Genomic DNA, 19573 nt, shown 5'->3' with positions numbered 1-19573 from the left:
TCCACGGAGGAGGGGGGAGTGGAGGTCTGGGGGGGGGTCGTGGATGGAGAAGACCAACCCACCTCTCCCACAGCTTCATCACAGCCGAGCGGCGCAGGTCAGAGGGCCTGTCGGAACGCAGGATGGATCTGGGCTGAGTCGAACAAAGAGGCCTACTGAAACATATACAGTTGAGACCTCTACCGTGTCCTATACGTGTCTACGTTCCTGCAGAGGGATGAAACGCCGTTAGAATAGTGGATGAGCGCCACGAGGCCTAATCCTAGAAGGGTGTCTCCCTTGACACAGAGACTCCTTAAAGAGTCGATGCGTGTGCAGTCAGCTTGAGCACCAAACATGTTGGGGGGGGGGGGGGGGGGGACATGATTGTTGCCTTAGCATCATGTACCAGTGCCATTGTGGAAGACTTGTAAACATGTCCCCTTTATCTATGGCCATTTGCTGCAGAGTAACATGCAGAATTTTTGGGAGACCCACAACATTTACATTTACATTTATGCATGTAGTAGACGCTTTTATCCAAAGCGACTTCCAAGACAGAGAGAGAGCTTTACAAGACTGCATAGGTCACTGATCATAACAACCAGATAGCCCCGAACATTGTGAGCAGCCAAAACATGAAGCATACGTTGTTAAAACCAAATAAGTGCCAAAGGGAAGAACCATAAGAGCATGCAGTTAAACAAGTTACAATTAAACAACATGAAACTCAAAAAGTGCAAGTGTACCTGTAGAAAAACAGTGAAAAAACATTCACAGCGAGTACAAGACTTTAAATCCGTTACAACCAACAAGTGTGTATGATAACATAACTGTTCACCTGTGAAGGACAGTTGCTGTATTTTGGAGGGACATACAGTACATGCGTATTGAGAAAAATATATTTACATTTTACAGACTGTGTTACGTGCACGTGCGTCCCTCAAGGATACGGCAGACTGTACATCACGGGTGGAGACGGCAGGACGGTGGACGGTCTCGTATACGTTCTGCATGTCAACTGTCTCTCTGTCCTCTCTCCTCAATCAATAACTCATCTCTTGACGTCAATACTGTTATCCCCGTGGGACAGAAATGTCCTTCTTTAGGACAAATGCAGTAAGATAGGCAGAAAGGGAATGAGACAGAGAAAGAAAAAGAGAGAGAGAGAGCTTGTTCGCCTTCGTACCTCATCATGTTGTGCATAATATATTAGACGCAGTTAGAATGCTACGTCTTTCCTCGCTCTTTTCCTTAAAGCCCCCTTCCTAAACAAAACCCTCTGCTCATTCTCTCTAATTCAGATGGACAGCATCAGCAAAAAACTAAAGGTTTGATTTATGGGACTTATCTTGTAGGATTTCATTCAGACGTTTGACATATGGAAGGTGCCACAAAGGTCACGTACAGATATGTCGAGTATAGTGTGTTATATGACTACAGTTTACCCACTGTTTCAAGACTTCAGATAAGAGTTGACGTCGTCCCCTTTGCCACAGTTCTAGAAGTGGAGATCCTCTTTTTTTCACCCATGTTCTTGTATGCTTTTAATCATGCATGACAACTTTGTGTCTGGCTCCTCCTTGCCTGACACAATTCAAAAACAGCACACCCAATAATACCCTGTGTTGTATGGTTTACATTAGGTCAATTATGACCTTACAATAGGTCATCCAAGTACGTTGTTACCTCATCCCCAAAATGTATATATATATATATATATATATATATATTTATATGTATATATAAGATCCCTTTTGTGCTTACTAATCAGACCTGCATGTGAAAGACCATACATAATGTACAGAAATTCAAAGAGAACATCTTCAAAGGCCAAAGCCAGTGGTTCATTCTTAAACCCGAAACTCTTTTAACAAGGGATGGTGGGATATTTATGGGTTGGCTATGCTTGTAGAGGCTCTGTATTGGTAACGTCTAACATGGTTAGAATGCATTATGAATGAGATCATAACGCGTCCCTGCATTCGGGAAGTGTAAGCTATTTTGGAGTGCGTTCAAGATGCAGCGCAAAGGGAAATATATTTCAGTATATTTCAGAGTTGACCCGTCGCTGGAAATGAATGACTGGAAAAAAGGACATCTATACCTATCTGCAAGACGTGTGTCTTTTTTTAAATAGCGTAATCATGTCTTGAATCTCTTCTTTAAAGGCAGAGATAGATGTTTATTGTCGCTTGACCAGAGATGCTACTGTGACCTTTTAACACTGTTTTGCAGCCCATACATGCATGATACAAATGCCCCCTCGAGTCTCTGAGTTCAGATTAAATGTACTGTATGGTGGATTATAAACAGAGTACAGAGTTTAAAATACAGAGTGTTTAAAACATGTAACTTTGGGAACGTTTGTCAACTGACAGATTTGAGTCTGCACAAAAGTAAACAAGTTAGACAACATCAACACCCTAAACACCCTTTTTTTCTCTCCCTCTCTCTTCCTCTCTCCTACACACACAAACCATTATCATCTACACAAACACTTCCACAAAGCTCCACAAATCATTTATTCGGTTTCAATCCGACACGTAGATTTCTGCATTGTTTAGAGAACAAACCCAAATATGCAGTTCTCTGAGGTGACGTTTGAAGCTCGTGGTTGTGTTGAGAGCGTCCTCTCAGGAGAGACACATCAGATGAGGGGGAAGCGCAGCCCCAGGGGAGAGGGGGAGCTGGAGAGGAGGGCTGGGTGGATATATAGGTTAAGAGATATGACTAAAAAGGAGCAGCTTCCACAGCTTGGTGCGTTTACTCTTTAGAACATTCGCAGATTCCCACATTTTCATCCCCCCCAAAAATAGATAACTTGTTTTTTGATTGCGTAATGTTCTTTCTAGATCAGAGGCTGTGTTTGCCTGTTGTCTCAGTCTATAAACAAATACAATGTACTATCTAAGAAAAAGAGCCTTATTTGCACCCTGTTTTGTAGTATAATGGGTTGTCACACTGAAGGGTGATAAAGTATGCTTGTGTAAAAATATCAGTCAATGAAATCGCGTTGTCTATTTCATCTTTCATGTACAAATTAAGTCCCATTTAGTATTATTTGGTATGTCCTACTTCCACAGAACTGGGGGTAATCAATTTAAGATACAGAAACAAACAGAATATGGAATAACTTGGCCACAGCACTCATAGAAAACACATATAGGTACAACACCAGTGCCATAATCTGTTGTTCTATAACAAAGAGCACTCCCTCTCTGAAGGAAAAACTGCATTTTCAAGGTTGCAAAGCAGCTGAGGTGCTGCCTACACAGCCTGACACCTCTGCTTCACTGTGGAGTTCATGTACTGTCAGTCTCCCAGTAGACTCTGCAGTCTGTCTGAGGGCCAAGGGAGAGGGGGACTCCCTGGAGGAACACGGCTGGGAGGTTATTGAATTTGAAGGGAAACTAAGAACCGACAGAGGAAGGAGAGCTGGCTCAGTGAACAGCTTAGCCAGACCACCGAAACAGACAGGGAAAGTGAGGACAAGGGAAGGCTTCACAAAAGCAATCCATGCTATTCGACTTCATTACCATGCCGCACAATTAGATCATGATTAAAATAATTTTACAGAAGAAGTAACCTGATACGTGAGTGTTTATGCCTTTGCTGGGAATGCTGAGGTTGCCACTCGACTCAAGATCACCTTGCACCGCCACATATGTCCGTGTTAAGATCACACGCTTCTCTAATCACATTTGCATTCCAGCATTTCACTTTCATTTTTAGTGCGGATGCGTGTTAAATTTGTTCTTTGGTGTTGCATACACAACACTCTGCTCTCTTCACGCCCCCCTTAAGAGTATTACCATATGTGTTACCTAAATCTGCCCATTCTCTTGACTTAAAAGCAGCTATTGCAGGACTGAAAATGTTGTATTTTTTATATGACATTTTACATGACATTTCCCAGTCAGCAGTACCAAGCCATGAGCATTTGAGAAATCGATCTCAAAATGGCAACACAAGATTCGCAGCATTTTGGGGGTGTTGGTTCTAATGCTTTAAAGTCATATCCCAGGTCATTATCTTGCGTGTTATCAAGAATCAAATGTGCTTTGCCACTGTTTTATATCAATCTTAATATAAAATACATATGCTAGTACAGCCACAATTAGTTAACAGTGAACAGTGTTGTTCAACTAGTATGGTTGTAAGGTAGAAAGGCCGTAGGCTACTTAAATCGACATTGTAACCTTGTGTTACATTACAACAATCCAGGTAACAATCATAGCAGATGTGTCTTAGCTGTAGCTAATCCACTTTACACAATATTAACCCTACTTCATGGTCATTACTACAGTAGCTCACAATATTATTAAATAACTGAACGGCTTTGTATTAGACAATTGCAGAGTGAATACACTCACCATAAAGCATATTCCTCTAAAACATATGTCAGAAAACCTGATGCGATCTATGTGGATGTCCATGGATGCAGGTGGATGGCCAGGGATGCAGGTGGATGGCCAGAGATGCAGGTGGATGTCCAGGGATGGAGGTGGATAGCCAGGTACAAACATGCCCCAGAGTTTGCAACTTTATCCCTACCGATTGTGTGGCACCTTGCTGAACATAGATGTGCACTATAAAAACACATCAGTTAAACAAATAGAATGCTAATTAATTGTTTGGTGATTTTCGGTAAATGAGGCACCTGTGAAATCGGGTGATTTAAAGTGACAGTTTTCTGTTGTAAGGATTGTCATGGTTTATTGATTATAGGGCAGGTAGGCAGGCATGTGTGGTATACAGGGGTACTAAGGAGGGTTGAGCTGTGATTTCTGTGCAAAAGAAAACATGTCTTGAACGAGTCTCAGTAAGGAATGTGGAAGCAGGGGTTTTGGAAGGTTGAGAAGAGGACAACAGCAGATATGGTGCCAGAGGAAAATAGAATGTTCTGGAAGGATAAAGGAAAAGCCAAGGTGAGTCAGCATGATGGGGGACTGTGGTGTGTGCTCGTGTCTCAAGAACAGCAAAGAGTGAATTTACCAAGGGTTAACATCTGGGAACACTCAGAACTGAAGTAACTAAAAAACTGGACAACAAATCTATGTTCTTTTGGGGAGAATAGGGGTCTAATAAGTTTAGAAGGAGAAACACATAGAACAGAAGCCAGAGAAAAGGGCTGGCGCTTGAAGTAGAGGGGGTGAACTGGGGTTTGAGGAGAAAAGGGAACATAAGAGAGGGTTTTTTGAGATGATATTAAAGATAGCAAGTGTGCACGCATGTTGGATTTATCGAAGACAGGTTGGCCTTGGCCGAACGTGGGACGGAACCTTCTAGAACCTTCTAGAACCTTCTAGAACCTTCTAGAAACATTGTGAAATCGTAACAAGCAGGGCGGGAGATAATCCTCATATCAGTCTATATAATAAGATGTGTTTGTGTGTCATTGCTTTTTGTGTTGTTCCTGTACCAACTGAATATTGCTGAATAAACCATCAAGCCACCTTGACTCTGAAAGATATTCCGTCTCCGACTATATTTTTGATCTTTGGGCATTCCAAAGAAAAACCCTGCAGGATAATTATACAAATCTTCCTGACTTTCTCAGTGGAGATTAACAAACTCTGCTGGGTACAATATTGCAGGTGTTATAACTTTTTGAGGTAGCAGCAAAGGGCCTTAATTTAAAAAAAATTAAACACAAGAAGGACTGGCCTCTTTTAACCTCTCGAACATAATGTAAAAAGAAAAAAGACTCAAGTGACAAACACCAATATTGTTCAGAAATCTTTCATTTTGTCAAATAAAATCCCCCTATGAATGTCACAAAACATTGGCATATGGACTGTGCCACTGAGACTGTTAGTGTAACTCAAGTTAATAGTGCAGACTTTGCCATTGTTGTTGTTGTATTATACAATTAAGTCATTTTATACACATGGCAACATTTTAAGCCAGCATCCATTGACAAAATTGTAAAGATGAATCAATCTTAGTCCTTATTACGACAATAACTGAAGTGTGAATACAGTGTGCCAATGCCAGTGTTTCTTGTACCATGAAGCTCACCATTTGGGCCAGAGTGATTAATTCAAAGGGACATCTGTTGACAATTCATAATAATCATGTCACTATCACATTGAGATACCATAAACAAAGAAAAGAACAAATGAACACAAAAATGCCATTTTATTATTATTTTGCATTTAAAGAAATCTATACGTGTTCTATAGCTTAACATCATTCTCTCAGTTCATTTAAAAAGCTTTCCAAATAAGTTCAAGTTTTCACTTTCCTCAAATTTAATATTGTATCTTACCTTTTAAACTACCGAAAGGTCAGTCCATGGTTCACATTTAAAATATTCCATTTCATTTTCTTGCAATTTCTTTGCGAAGTTCAGATAAATCCACATTCGAAGTAATTTTACTTCAAATAAAAAAAGACATCTGGAATGAGGCCTCCTGTTTTAGAAAGGGGCGGTACAAATGACAGGCTCTCCATCTGTCGCAACATCAAAGCAATAAGCAGCATTATATTATGTTGTGAAATACAGTCAGGAGGACCAAGATAAGCCAGTTTGATCATCTCTGGAGTTGTTGAATGGCGACATCCTTTTGTGATTATAGTGGCTCCCTTTGCGTACTTTCTCTATCGTGTTCATTATTAAGAAGAATAAGAATAAAATAAGAATGATAATAATATGCTTTTTTTTTAAACATTTTGACAAATGAGTTGAAAGGAACATTACAGTAAACCAACATTTTGTTTATCAGAAAAAAGACTTACCAAAGTTTGATAATAGAAACACTTGTTATGCTGTTGCGGGCAGCCATGTATTCTCAAACATGGTGTGCTCTGAGGTATTGAATATGCTCTTTGAAATCTGACGGCACAGTTACCAAATGTAGCACATTGACAGAGCGGCCATATGCTGCCTTTTTACCCGTCATTTATATTCTAGTAGCGTCTCTGTGGGGGAACAGTTGAACTCTGCCCAGGAGAAGTGTCTCTGGGACCACAACATTACTATAATATACACTCATCAGGTAAAATGTAGAGGAATATCTCGTTTGAACACTTCCTGAGTTATATCATTAATCAGTGATCCCATTTTATCTTGTGGTTAATCCTTCATTCGCATTTAACGGTCTGTAATTACTTAACAAACTGACCAGAGTGCATGAACAACACCTCTTTTCCAGATTAGAAGGAGTTATGACTAACTAATGTTCTGCATGTTCCTTTCAAACATTCAGTCCTATTGATCAAACTTAAATAGTTTATCTCTACTATCTATATGTTAGACTACAAACATAAGTAAAGATAGTAATTGAATGCATCTTGAATTACAAATACTGAAATGGTTTTAAAACTCAGTGCTGTTTTTGGATATTTTTGTTGTCATTATCATTGATGCTGTTATTATTGTCGGTGTTGTGGTAGTGGTAAAGGTTCTTGTTTTGGTAGTTGTTGCTAGTGTTGATGTTGGTTGTCATTATTATAACTACTCACTGTGGCTTTGTTATAAATGGAAAGGCCCAAGCTCACCCACTCAACACAATGGCACAGAAAGTTTGAGCTGCATTGAAAGAGGGGTGCAACAAAAACAATTGCTGAGTGGATTGATCTCTAATTACATAGAGCAGCATGTTGATGCAACAGAATCTCATATACAAGAGCTAGCATCACAGGTAATCCCCAATCTCATTTTCACAAGCCGGTTCACTGGAATATGTTTGCTTTTCCAGTTTGTACTCAATTGCAACAAACATTTTAGGTTCCCTGTTAAACCACGACATGAATGGTAAGGTCGGCATAAATTGTAGTATTTTTAGAAGTTGCATGTTGCCAACAGTACCTTGATATAGGTATGACTAAAACCCTTTTATACCATACTGTAGGCATTTTACAGAACATATCTTACCATAGTATTACACACAGGTGAATCATATTCTACACCCAACCACACCCAATCCAAACCTGTATTAAACTGCTTCACTCTAAAAGTCTGTCAGTTTTTTGCCAGTGACCGCCACAACCCAATATATGACTGATTTATTTCACACTTAATGATACATGGCTAGACAACTGTACACATTATATCAAACTAACAAAATAAATGAATACATTGTTGAAACGCAAGTAGCGTAAATGGCATTAACATATGAAAGTTACATTTAAAAAATGCGGATCTTACATTTGTCATACAACCAAACATTACTATTATTATACATTTCCATTCCACTAAACCAAGATGGATGTAGAATCCCCTCTGAATACCACTGTTAAGACATTTCATTGTCCTTATGACAGCATTTAATGGCATGATCACAGTAACCATTAGCAGTGAGGCAAGATCAAATTCCTCACTTAAAGCAAATATCTGACAACTGATCTGCTTCGAATAACACATTGTCAACACTTCCCTGTGCCCATATAGTTCTTTGCATTAGGTGACCTCAATGTTTGTGTTTTCACAAAAAAAGTTTCACCTTACTTTGTTGCTGGCATACAGTATGTATCAGAGCTGTCATTTTAAGAAATAAGTACCTGGCTATTTTCAAAGACAGAGAATACTCTGTAAAGAAAACAAACTTTTCTGTGATTTAAGTCTGTTATGATTACTGTTGAAGAAGTGATACACAGATTAAAGTTGGTCAGAAAGACAATTGTTGGTCCTCCTTCCGTTCTACAACATTAATGGAGTTGTGTTTATGCCACGCAGCCAATTCAAAGATTCACAATGAGTGTTGCAATTGAGCCCTTATGTTTTTGAGTGGTAGCCAAACTCAAAACATATACATCATATAACCAACCTTCACAATTTCCGCCCCCTGATTATTCACACAGAAGAAAAAAAAAAACTACTATACCAGCTCTTACATCCCCCAAAATATCTCTGCATTGGAGTCTGCAATGTTACATATTCAAATGAAAATATATTTATATAATTTGTGGATTTTTCACAGTAGTTTGTACTGTTCTGTACCTTTGTTTCCCTCTTGTTCTGCCTACATCATAGTCACCTTGAGGGATACTCTTTAGTTCACTTTAGAGTGTCTGGCACAAGTATTTTCTGTGAAGGAAGAGAAATCTCCTCCTATTTTGTCCTGTAATGTCTTCTTCAGTGTGGTAAGTGCTGTGCATGTCACGAGTCCTGACTGGTCAACAAAGACTTGGGGATTGAGCTACAGTACTTGGAAAGGCTACTCTTTTCCTATGTGAATACAACTTGTAGAAACCGCAAGAAACATTTGCTTTGGCACAGATTTACATTGTAGCGACGTCCATTCTTTTAACTCCATTGCTTTGATCGTTACTACTAACACAAGTGGCCCATTGTGGTCATCCTTGGCTCAGTGCTTAGTCGCAGACCAGTCTATGTGTTTGTGTATTGCAGTGTCAGTGTATCCTCTCTCCTGGAGTTATGTCAATGCACTCTAGTGTCTAATCGTTGAGGGCATAAACCAGCCATCAATCCCCTCTCTGTCTTTCCCCCCTCTCCCTCTCTCTCTCTCTCTCTCTCTTTCCCTCTCTCTCTTTCCTCTCTCTCTTCCTCTCTCTATCACTATCCTCTCTCTTCTCCCTCTCGTTCTTAGATTTGAGTCTCTTGAACGTTTTCCTTTGAGTTTCCTTTGAAAAGAAGAGGCTCCATTTGTGGATTGGGGTTCTGGCCCATGAAACCCTTGAGAGATCCATGTATTCCCATAGTGGGCATCGGGAGAGACATCGGCAGAGGTGGAGACACAGAACTGAGGTTGATGCCATTGCCAGACGTGGAGATGGGCACTTGAGTACAAGAGATGGGGATGTCTTGACCTTGCTGGTTGATTTGAGATGGGTTCTTATTGTTAAGGATACCCCCCGATCCAGCTCCTTCCCCGGATCCAATGCTCAGACCCATTACGTTGTTGTTGAAATGATGGGCTTTATAGTAGTGGTTGAGATGATCCGATCGACCGATGTTCGGAAGGTTGACTATCTCCGGGTGATGGATCCTCAAGGTTCCTTCTCCCCCGCAGCCGGAATTCATTGTAGAACCCCCTGAGATTCCACTTCCTGCCCCGGCTCCAATCTCATCCTCCACATTTATGATCTCGATGGCTCGGGCAGGGCCGTGGTGTTTGTGCAGCTGATGCTGCTTCCTCAGCTTGTAGAAGACCACCAGCATCACGGCTGCCATGAACGTGATGGCCACGAAGCAGCCGATGATGATCTTGGTGGTCTTCATGACATCATCCAGGCCAGGTATGTTTGGAAGGTTCATAATGGACACAGTCACTGCTTTTTCAGTACCTCTAGTGGCTCGCGGAGAGAAGGAGGAGAGTGAGGAGAGCGAGGGCGATATGGTGACACCAGACCTACCCTCGCCCAGTACCCCTCCTGGCATTGTAGGACCTGGAAATTCGATGAAAGTCTCGTTGATGTACTGTCTGGCTGAATTCTCCTCCTGTACCGTTTCCACCGTTTCCACGGTGACGGTAGTGAAGTAGCTGTAGCTGTTGCTGGGATCAGTGGCGGACACGTTGAGGACGGCGGTTGCCGTGGTGTTACCGGCGGAGTTGGTCACCATGCAGGTGTATTGGCCGGTGTCCTGGACGGTCACGTTGGTGAAGTTCAGGGTGCCGTCGTGCAGAACCGAGATGCGGACCCGGTATGACCCGTGTGTCATGAGGGTACCGTTCGGGGTGAGCCAATTGACGGAGGTCATCGAGGTCCCGGTGCGACATTTCAGCTCGGCCGCCATGCCCTCGGTGACGTTGAGGTCGGTGGGCGGCTCCACGATGACGGGGGCGTAGCAGGTGAAGTGGCTCTGGTCCAGCTCGCCGATGTAGCGCCCCTTCAGGCCCGGAGGGGCGTGGCAGCGGGCACAGCAGGTGGTGTTGCTGGGCACCGTCTCCTTCAGCCACCAGCTGAGCCAGAGCACGTCGCAGTTGCACACCCAGGGGTTGTGGTTGAGGTGGACCCTCTCCAACACGTGCAAGGGGGTGAAGAGGTCGTGTGGCAGGCTGTGCAGGGAGTTGTGGGACAAGTTGAGCTCCTCCAGATTCTTGAGGTCGTCGAAGGCGTTGCGCTCGATGACCGTCACCCTGGAGTGCATGAGCCATAGCTTGCGGAGGGACACCAGACCCTGGAAGGAGCCGGGTCGGACGATTCCCAGCTGGTTCCCAGACAGCTCCAGCTCCTCCAGTCGAACCAATGGGGTGAGGTTAGGGATGTCCTTCAAACCGCACATGCCCAGGTTAAGGAAACGCAAGTTGACCAATCCCTCGAAGGCAGCCTCGGAGATGTAGTCCAGCTTGCGCAACTCGCCGAGATCCAGGCGGCGCAACGAAGGAACGCGGTTAAAGGCGAAAGCCGGCAGGGTCTCGATGGGGTTGTTCCGTAGCCATAGCTCCCTTAACTTGCTGAGATACTCGAAGGCCTGGGATGGCACCACTGTGAGACGGTTGTCAAAGAGCTCCAGCGTGTTGAGGTTGGGGAGGCCATTGAATGCCCCCACCTCTATCTGTCGGATATGGTTCTTGGAGAGCTGCAGGATTTCCAAATGCCTCAGGTGCTTAAAGGTTTCAGACTTTATCACCTGGTGATGAACACACATACATGAAGGGAAACTGTGGTCACACAGTGAGATTTATTTATATTATTCTGTTTGGGTTAATAGTTTAGACTTTAAACAAATATGCTGAATGATGCCCATACTATTTACCTGAATTGTGTTCTCTTGTAGGTTGAGGTATCTCGTGTTCTCCGAAATGCTTTCTGGTACCCCATCTAAACTCTTTCTTGTACAAATGACACGGCTGGCCTGATTGGAGCAGGTACAGGGGCTAGGGCATGGGGGCGCAGCCACTGTCAGCTGAGGCCCATGGTGGTGGAACCACAACAAAAACTGGACCAACCAGAGGAGGGGGGAGGGGGAAGAGGGGCTGGTCACCATGACAACACGCATGGCAACTGGGTCATGACCCACCCCCTATTTCTATGATATTGATCAAGTCACTTCCAATAGAAGATAATTAATTTGTTGTCTTTGTGTTCATTTTTACCCCTCCATTCCAGGAAACAGTTTAAAATGACTCTTTTACTAAATTGACAGATTGATGCCAAATTAAATGTTCTCTTGATCTATCATTAATGTTTCCTCATTCTAGTTATCTTGTGTCTGTTTGAATTTTTGCATGTATTTCTTTTTTTAGAAATATGTACACTTAGTTCCCATGACAATCATTTGAATAAAAAATGAAAGTTTCTTGAATGGCATGTCTCAGTGAAGTTTGATCCTCACTTCTGGGAAGAAAAAGAGAAAGGGAGAAGGGGAGAGAGAGAGAAAGACAGAGAGAGAGAGACAGAGAGAGAGAGAGGGAGAGAGAGAGAGAGAGAGAGAGAGAGAATGCATGGTCAGTCAAGTGCATATTACCAGTATTAGTAATGTGCATAAAGCTGAATTCTATAGCACTGACACAAAGAATGTGACTAAGAATTAAAACCGTGCTGTAACATTTCTCTGTCATGTCATATAGTGACACAAGATTGCATTAAATGCATGGCAGGGTTTAGACCATAGCCTGTAGCCTAACTGATGATGAGTCAGTTGACATTTTGTTTATTGGTTTATATAAAAGTCTGGTTGATTTCAAATGGTTTCAAATATTCAAGTTCAAAAATACTGAGACACATCAGGTTGAGAGAAATTCTTAGTCATTGAACTGGCTAATCAATACTGTACATGAATTACAGTGCAAATGAACAATCTGCCGATTCCTTAGCAAGAAATAAGCATTTGTTTTTTTTAAATCACACACATGCCACACAACATGAATTGGTAAAAAGAAAATGTTGATACAGAAATTTCTAAAATGTCCAAGCCTACACCTGACTCGATTGATCTTGACCCACACTACAGATAACGACATAGGCCAATACTGTCAGTGGATCGGGGTCATATTTAACACAGTCTGAAGAAGAGGAAGAAACTCAGGAACAAGATATATCCATGCCTTCCTTCCAGAGATATCATTGGGGTTTATGTTAGTCCATCCGGAAAATACAAGTGTATTTTTCACGCTAATTTGCAGTCCAGGCTTTCTCTCACAAACTACGTAGGCTGTAAATATTTTCCAAATCATCTTCTGCATGCTACCAAGCCATCACTACAAGCGCTTGAATGACGGCAATGCCAGAATAGGCTCAAACACAAGAGCATACTGCCCTGTCCTGTCTTCTCAAGACATAGATAGAGACCTTAGTCAGAGTCACTTAAGTCGATTATGTAATTCGGGACTGAGGCTACCGTTTTATGCACACAACAGACATAAAATGAAACCACACTGTTCTTTCAGTCTTCTTCAGTGGTTTAACTCTCTGATGAAGATGGTGGGCTTCCCCCAGGCTTATAGTTAGCCCACAGAACCTTCCCTGTCCTATGCAACCACTCGGATGCATGCGCTCCTAGAAACCCGGTTGCTGTGGCAACCGGCTCACTCACCATCTTGTGTTTCACTGTCCAGTGTCCTACCCTACAATACTGATGTGCAGTTAGCCAGTAAATGAACATCCATCATTTCAAACTGATCAGTTCCCTTGCCGTCAGTTTAATACTGTCAGCTGACACACAAGTTGAAGCTGTAAGCTGTGTAAAGTGTAGATTGACACATGTAAATGCACAAACTCGGCAGTTTTGTAGAGATATCCTTCGTTAACAGAGGTAGCGACAATGGAGGCAGTTTAATGCTAAATATGTAAGACAAGGCGTATGGTAGGCTAAATATAGACTCGGGGTGATTTTCTCCACCCCACATCACACAACCACACTTTAAAACACCCACCCACATTCTGCCCACCCCCCACCCCCATACACACACACACTAACAAACGCATCTCTATTGAACCAGCCACCACATTGTTAATGAAATGAGAGAGAAATTCAGACAACCCGTATTTCATGTTTCATGATGTCCGGGGTGATAAAACTAGAAGAACAACACCAGTTTTCAGATCAAGAGACATCATGACCTCCACAACATCGCAAATGATCCGCTCGCAAATCAGCAGACCAGTTCAGAGGCTTCACAGGTGTGTAGGCTACTGGTCGCGTTTCTCACACATTTTGTGGACCTCCCTCATTTAGGAGACCCTCTCTCAGGCCAAAGTTTTGAGGAGTGGCTAGTCTGTCCTCTGAACTTAATCAGAGGTGTGTAATTGGACTCGCAAAGGTCACATTGATTAGTCTTCACAATTCCAACTTGTGACTTGATAACTTGTACCGGTTTAGATCCAACGAAACATATAACAATGCCTAAATGTGTTTTTACCAACACATCTAAAGCCCATTTAAACCTGCAGTCATTGACAGGGTGACAGTAATGAGATCAACTCTTTAAAACCTACATTCATAGATTCATGTGTGCCTTTGCTTTTGTTTGTAAACCAAATCAGATTCCCAAACAGACATTTGAAGCGCATAATTGCGTACTCTTAATGCATCAAACAGTTGTAAGGACACTAGTTATTGTGGATACCTTCTTATAGACCTAGCCTAGATTTCAATCTATTGCGTAGATTCTATTGCCTACAATAACAAATGTCTTCCTTTTTGTACCATAAACCTTCATACAAACCATTTTATTATAACCCCTGCCTTGCATGACATGGACTGGAAATGATTACAAGTTTTCCTATAAAAGCATAAAACAACAAAACAATTTGGATCTGTAATGATGAAACTGCATTCTATTGTACAGATATCTTGAAAAAAACGATACTCTGAACTAGAAAGGTTGCTAAAAAGACCTATAAAAGGAGTCCTATACTGCATTCGTGATTCGTGAAAGCGTCAATAGCAACAGCAACCTAAAAGAAATAATAAAACAAATATTAACAATGCACCATTTCACACCTTGACAAACTAAAACTACATCTTCGTTCACAGGAAGCGATCTGATGGCCATCACTGGTGGCCATTTATTATCATGTCAGTCACCCACCCATCTAAACCTAAATGCTTCATAGTGGTGGTGTGTTTTAACCTTCTCAGTCATGCAGCCTCCTTTACCTCTGAACCTATTCATTTCCCGTGTCAAGAACTGGTTGCACCCATGTAGATATCGATCTGCTCAATCAGTGCTGTGGGAAAGCGCCCAGTCGTGAAAAGACAAATTAGCTGCAAGCTGACCAATTTGCTACAAACCAATCACATCATTGTAATCACGTTATTCTATCACTGCTTATTCTCCTGAGTTTAGGTATCATCGTTTTCTGCTGAGCTAAATTCTGGCTTTTGTGTAAGGATCCGAGGGCTATATGATGTGGAAATCTCGTACACAAGGCTCAATTAAACCTGATATTTACAGCTGGTCGAAGATGGGCACAAAGCGACACAGGTGCAGCAGGGCTAACATCATCTACTGTAACTATGACAACACTAAATGGATTCAGAGTTGTTGAACGTGGGAATCCGGGTAGGAGGAGGCACCATATATTCACATGAACATTGAAAATCAGTGTGTTAGAGAAAATTAGGTTTGGGGCCAAAATGTCGTGTGCTTTGATTTATTGCCAAGATTTAAATGGTGTCTGTATGGCTTTGAAACTTGGAAATACATATTTAAATAAGATTTTCCCAACCAAGTGTTAAACAATATATTGCCTTTTTTCAGCTGCATTTTCAACACTATGATAAAATTATCTTGAATCAATGCAGCCCTGCTCACTACTGGTACAGGTCTACTACGGAACGCAATTGAAATTCTTAGAAAAGGCCTAATTCTGCACATGCTGCATTACAAAATGGCTTGCATCGACTGACTGGAATATGGAATAATGACAGTTTAACTGACATAAAAATGAATAAATGTCGTAGCAGTGGGTACAAACATTCTCTTTCAGAAATGTACGACATGAATAAGAGGGTCGCGATTTTGCAACACCTTTTGGGGAAAACAATCATGTAAATGTCATTCAACATCATCTTGTATTGCAGCATCTAATAAACTGCAGTTTTTTCAATGTACAATTTACTAATGCCCTTTAAGTTAATACAGCGGTCTTATCTGCTGTAGTCTGCTATCGTTTCACGGTAAAAAAAAAAAAAAAAAAAGGTATAGACTGTATTGACAACGACGGCCATTTCAGAGATTTTCTACCTGTGTAAAATCTAAAAGGCATACCTTCTATGTTTTAGTTGCTGCGGCGTTTGGTCGACGTTTTCTCTCCTTTCCTTCTCTCTCTTCTCGTCGTTTTCCCAACCTCTCTCCTTCTATCTCTCCTTTTCTCTTCCCTAAATTGATTCGCTCGCTTCCACGCCACGGCAATGAGCTCGGCTCTTGTTCTCGTCTTCCGCAGAGGAAACGCAACGAGGGGGCAACATACGCGAATAATAGCAGGTTAATTAATTAAAACGGGAATCCACAAAAAAGAAAATGGAGCAAAGAGACACAAGTGTTATTAAATATATACATCTATTAGTTGATTTAAAAACGAGGTCGGGAACGAAATGCATCCAAGCATCTTCTCATCCTTGGAGACGCGCGCAGGCAGCAAACGCGAAGGCGCCCGTTGGGCAGAGTATTTTGCGATCCAGCATAAGCGGCAGTTTACGCACATTCCGTAGGACTGTAGCTGAATGCCACGGATTGGACGTAAAGCTCGTAGAAGGGACCACGGGCCAGACGTTCATAGATGGCCATGACCAAGACATTTCCCATGTAGGCGATTTCTTACCACATATATCAATAATGCATTCGTGACGTCGAGACTCATTCTGTATTTGTGTGACAGTCTTGTTAAATGTGGATGTGAGAGTACATACACAGTCAACTCTGAAAGCCCAATGCAATGGAGGAAAACCTTGACACATAGGGCCACAGTGACCACAGAGCAGAGAGGTTCTTGCTGATGTGACTCAGCTGTAGCACTGAGCTGTTGTATTGATCACTGACTGCCTGGATAACTGGAATCAGTGCATTCAGAAGAGGTGATCACGTTTATCTGCATAGAGTTGGAAACAAACTCAAGATGTGATATTTTCTTTCGCATCCTCCTTCACCACAATCCCTCAGGGAACATCATTCCCTTAGGGCATAATCATTTGCAGGACCGTGGTTGAACAAAGACAATAACACACCAGACAATTAGCACTTTGTGATGGTGGAATTAATGAACACAGAACACTGGCATTATTAAGGTTTCCTCCAAAGCCGAAGACTTTTGAAATAGCCAGGTTTCTAACATTCAAGCATACTGCTGATCTCCTCATCTGTGTTTGGCTTCATTTTAAAAGCTGATATGCTACATAAATCTAACCTGTATACCCTATCATAGAACAGACGTCATGGCTCTGCCTTAAAAGACATGAGTGGGCCATGTGTGTTGTGTGCATGGCCCCCTGTACAGCTCATTGTTAATTCAGCCTGTCTGTCTTAACAAGACAGTCTAAAGGCAAACTTCTATAACATTTTCCCAATATTGACTCCTGGCGCGTGTTTCCAATTCTCCTCATATCAGTGACCTTTATAACAATGAATTACCTTGTTCCTTCTATGACCATGCATCGTATCCACGTGGTAGTTTTGGATTGCAACACAGTGACAGCTTGTCTCAGTACACATCTCCACCTAGCCTTTTTATCACTTTATTCGGTACTTTCACGAGACGTATCTTTTTTCTATTTTTGGTTTTATGTGTGAATCCCCTTCCCCCCTTGCCTCGTATGGAGTTAGACTGGAGTCTTTAACCAGAAGGACCCCTCACATCCTTTACTCTCTCTCTCTCTCTCTCTCTCTCTCTCTCACTCTCACTCTCTCTCTCTCTCTCTCTCTCTCTCTCTCTCTCTCTCTCTCTCTCTCTCTCTCACTCTCACTCTCTCTCACTCTGTCTTTCTCTATCCCACGCTCTCTCCCTCTCTCTCTCTCTCTCTCTCTCTTTCTCTTCCCTTCCTTCGTTTACCCCTCTCCCTCACTCTCCAACTCCTCCCCTCCCTCTCAGTGAATGCCGTAGTGAGCATTGTTCACAACCGCCCAGCTCTGCTGAGAGCCGCACAGCAATGAGGTCTCTGTGCCTTTTGCCTCTCTCTTCCTCTCTCCCTCCCCCTCTCCGCCTCTGTCTCTCTCCCGCCCCTTCTACCTCTCCCCCTCTCTCTATTAAATTTCCAGTCACAGAGTGGTGCAGAGGATAGTCCTTCTTTCCCGCCGTCTCCCTCTGCCCCTGCTCTCTTCGTTCCCCTGCGCCACCAATGAAATCATACTCAGAGCCCTGTCTTCCTTCCTTCCTCCCTGTCAATTGCTCCTCACTCTCTTCTTTCTCCGCGTGTCTTTTCCTCTTCCAACCTCCGCGCCATTTCAGATGATTCCACGTCGCCCGAGCCAACCCCACCCCCAGCCTTCCCTCTCTCTGCCCCTCTTTCCACACTCTGTCCTCACTGTCATTGCATTTGTGTCACCGTGTGTGCGTGTGTGAGAGCGTCAGTGTGTGTTTGTGTGTTTGTCTACATGTCTGATTCCATGTGTGAGTGCGCGTTTTGCGGGGGGTTCGTACGTATTTTGGAATTCCAGATTTACATGCGTGTGTCTTATGCGTGTTTGTGCGTGTGTTTGAATGAATGTGCTTGTGTGTGGGTTTGCGCCTCGGAGTGTGAGTGTGTTTGTGTGTGTGCGTGCATTTGTGGCCATGCGCGTGTGCGTGTGTGGGGCGAATGAACAAACAGTCATTGCTGTATTGCTTGTGTCATCAGTATGTGGAGTCTCTTGGACAGAAATACAGTGGAGAGCTGTAATCCGGCTATAGAGAGACGGGGTGTGCGGCCATCTCAGATACACTCACCCCAACCCATAAACTCTTAATGCTCTGTTAGGATCCCCAGGGGATGAGAGAGGGGGAGCGGGGCTTTGGCAGTGATATGCCATCCCAAGACACATGTAGCATGCAGATAGCACTAAAGGGGGGACAGCTCACGCTAGGGAAAGCACATAACAGGATGTTGACACTTATCCATCTCTTCTATGACCCTTTATTTTGATGTGACGTTGTATTTCTGTCTTTCCCTGTCTCCTCAGACGTAGCTGAGGGCAACTGTCACAGTGGTGTGGCGATTCTTTTAAATTATTCAAGTAAATAATAGTGTGTTACTATGCATTTGCACTGATCAGACTTTTCTGTCTGTTTGTTAGCATCAGCTTGGAAAAATGACATTTTGGCAAATGAATAAAGGATTATCTTCTGTTTTTAGATATGTGACTGAAAAGAGAATAGTGTTCAATGTCATCTGTGATAGAGATTGAGTGAGATACTGGGAGAATTTAGAGCTATTCATGGTGACAACCCAGTGGGTGTGTGTGTCTGTGTGTGTAAGAGAGAGAGAGAGAAAGAGAGCCAGAGGAGAGATCCTAGTGTCACAGTATCTTAGCAACTGCCTCCATCTCCTTGGAGACAAGACCTGACATCATTTCCCGTCTGTGAGAAATCGCTTTTAGTTTGTACACAGTGTGTCTGTGTGTGTGTGTGTCTATGGAAGACTATGGTGTATAGGTGAGTCTGTGGTCATATTTAAGTTCCCAGGCATGCTTGTAATGTGTGTGCAATATAGATAGGATTCATTCCAAGTCAAATATGTACAAAATTGAAAATTTTTGAATCACTA

The 19573-nt window shown here is 42.5% G+C and overlaps 1 protein-coding gene across 1 annotated transcript; it reads right to left on the bottom strand.

Moving 5' to 3' along the window:
- Positions 1-9477: 9477 nt before the first annotated feature.
- Positions 9478-16214, bottom strand: lrrc4bb (leucine rich repeat containing 4Bb). The gene is made up of 3 exons (XM_047032476.1): positions 16107-16214; positions 11648-12228; positions 9478-11521 (listed from the first exon to the last, which is right to left on the bottom strand). The coding sequence occupies exons 2-3, from the start codon at positions 11888-11890 to the stop codon at positions 9533-9535; spliced, it is 2232 nt and encodes a 743-aa protein (XP_046888432.1). The 5' UTR covers positions 11891-12228; positions 16107-16214; the 3' UTR covers positions 9478-9532.
- Between the last annotated feature and the right edge of the window lie 3359 nt (positions 16215-19573).

Source organism: Hypomesus transpacificus, chromosome 13 (assembly GCF_021917145.1).
Source record: "Hypomesus transpacificus isolate Combined female chromosome 13, fHypTra1, whole genome shotgun sequence".
In the NCBI taxonomy this organism is placed as follows: Eukaryota; Metazoa; Chordata; class Actinopteri; order Osmeriformes; family Osmeridae; genus Hypomesus; species Hypomesus transpacificus.
Note: the sequence above shows the minus strand (reverse complement) of the source record. Positions and strands in the feature narration are given on the sequence as shown.

What these genes read in the sequence shown, in the direction of transcription:
- lrrc4bb (XM_047032476.1), bottom strand. Translation starts at nt 11,890, where the DNA reads ATGCGTGTTGTCATGGTGACCAGCCCCTCTTCCCCCTCCCCCCTCCTC. An exon ending in TACAAGAGAACACAATTCAG is followed by an intron (nt 11,522 to 11,647) that starts GTAAATAGTATG and finishes GTTCATCACCAG; the next exon opens with GTGATAAAGTCTGAAACCTT.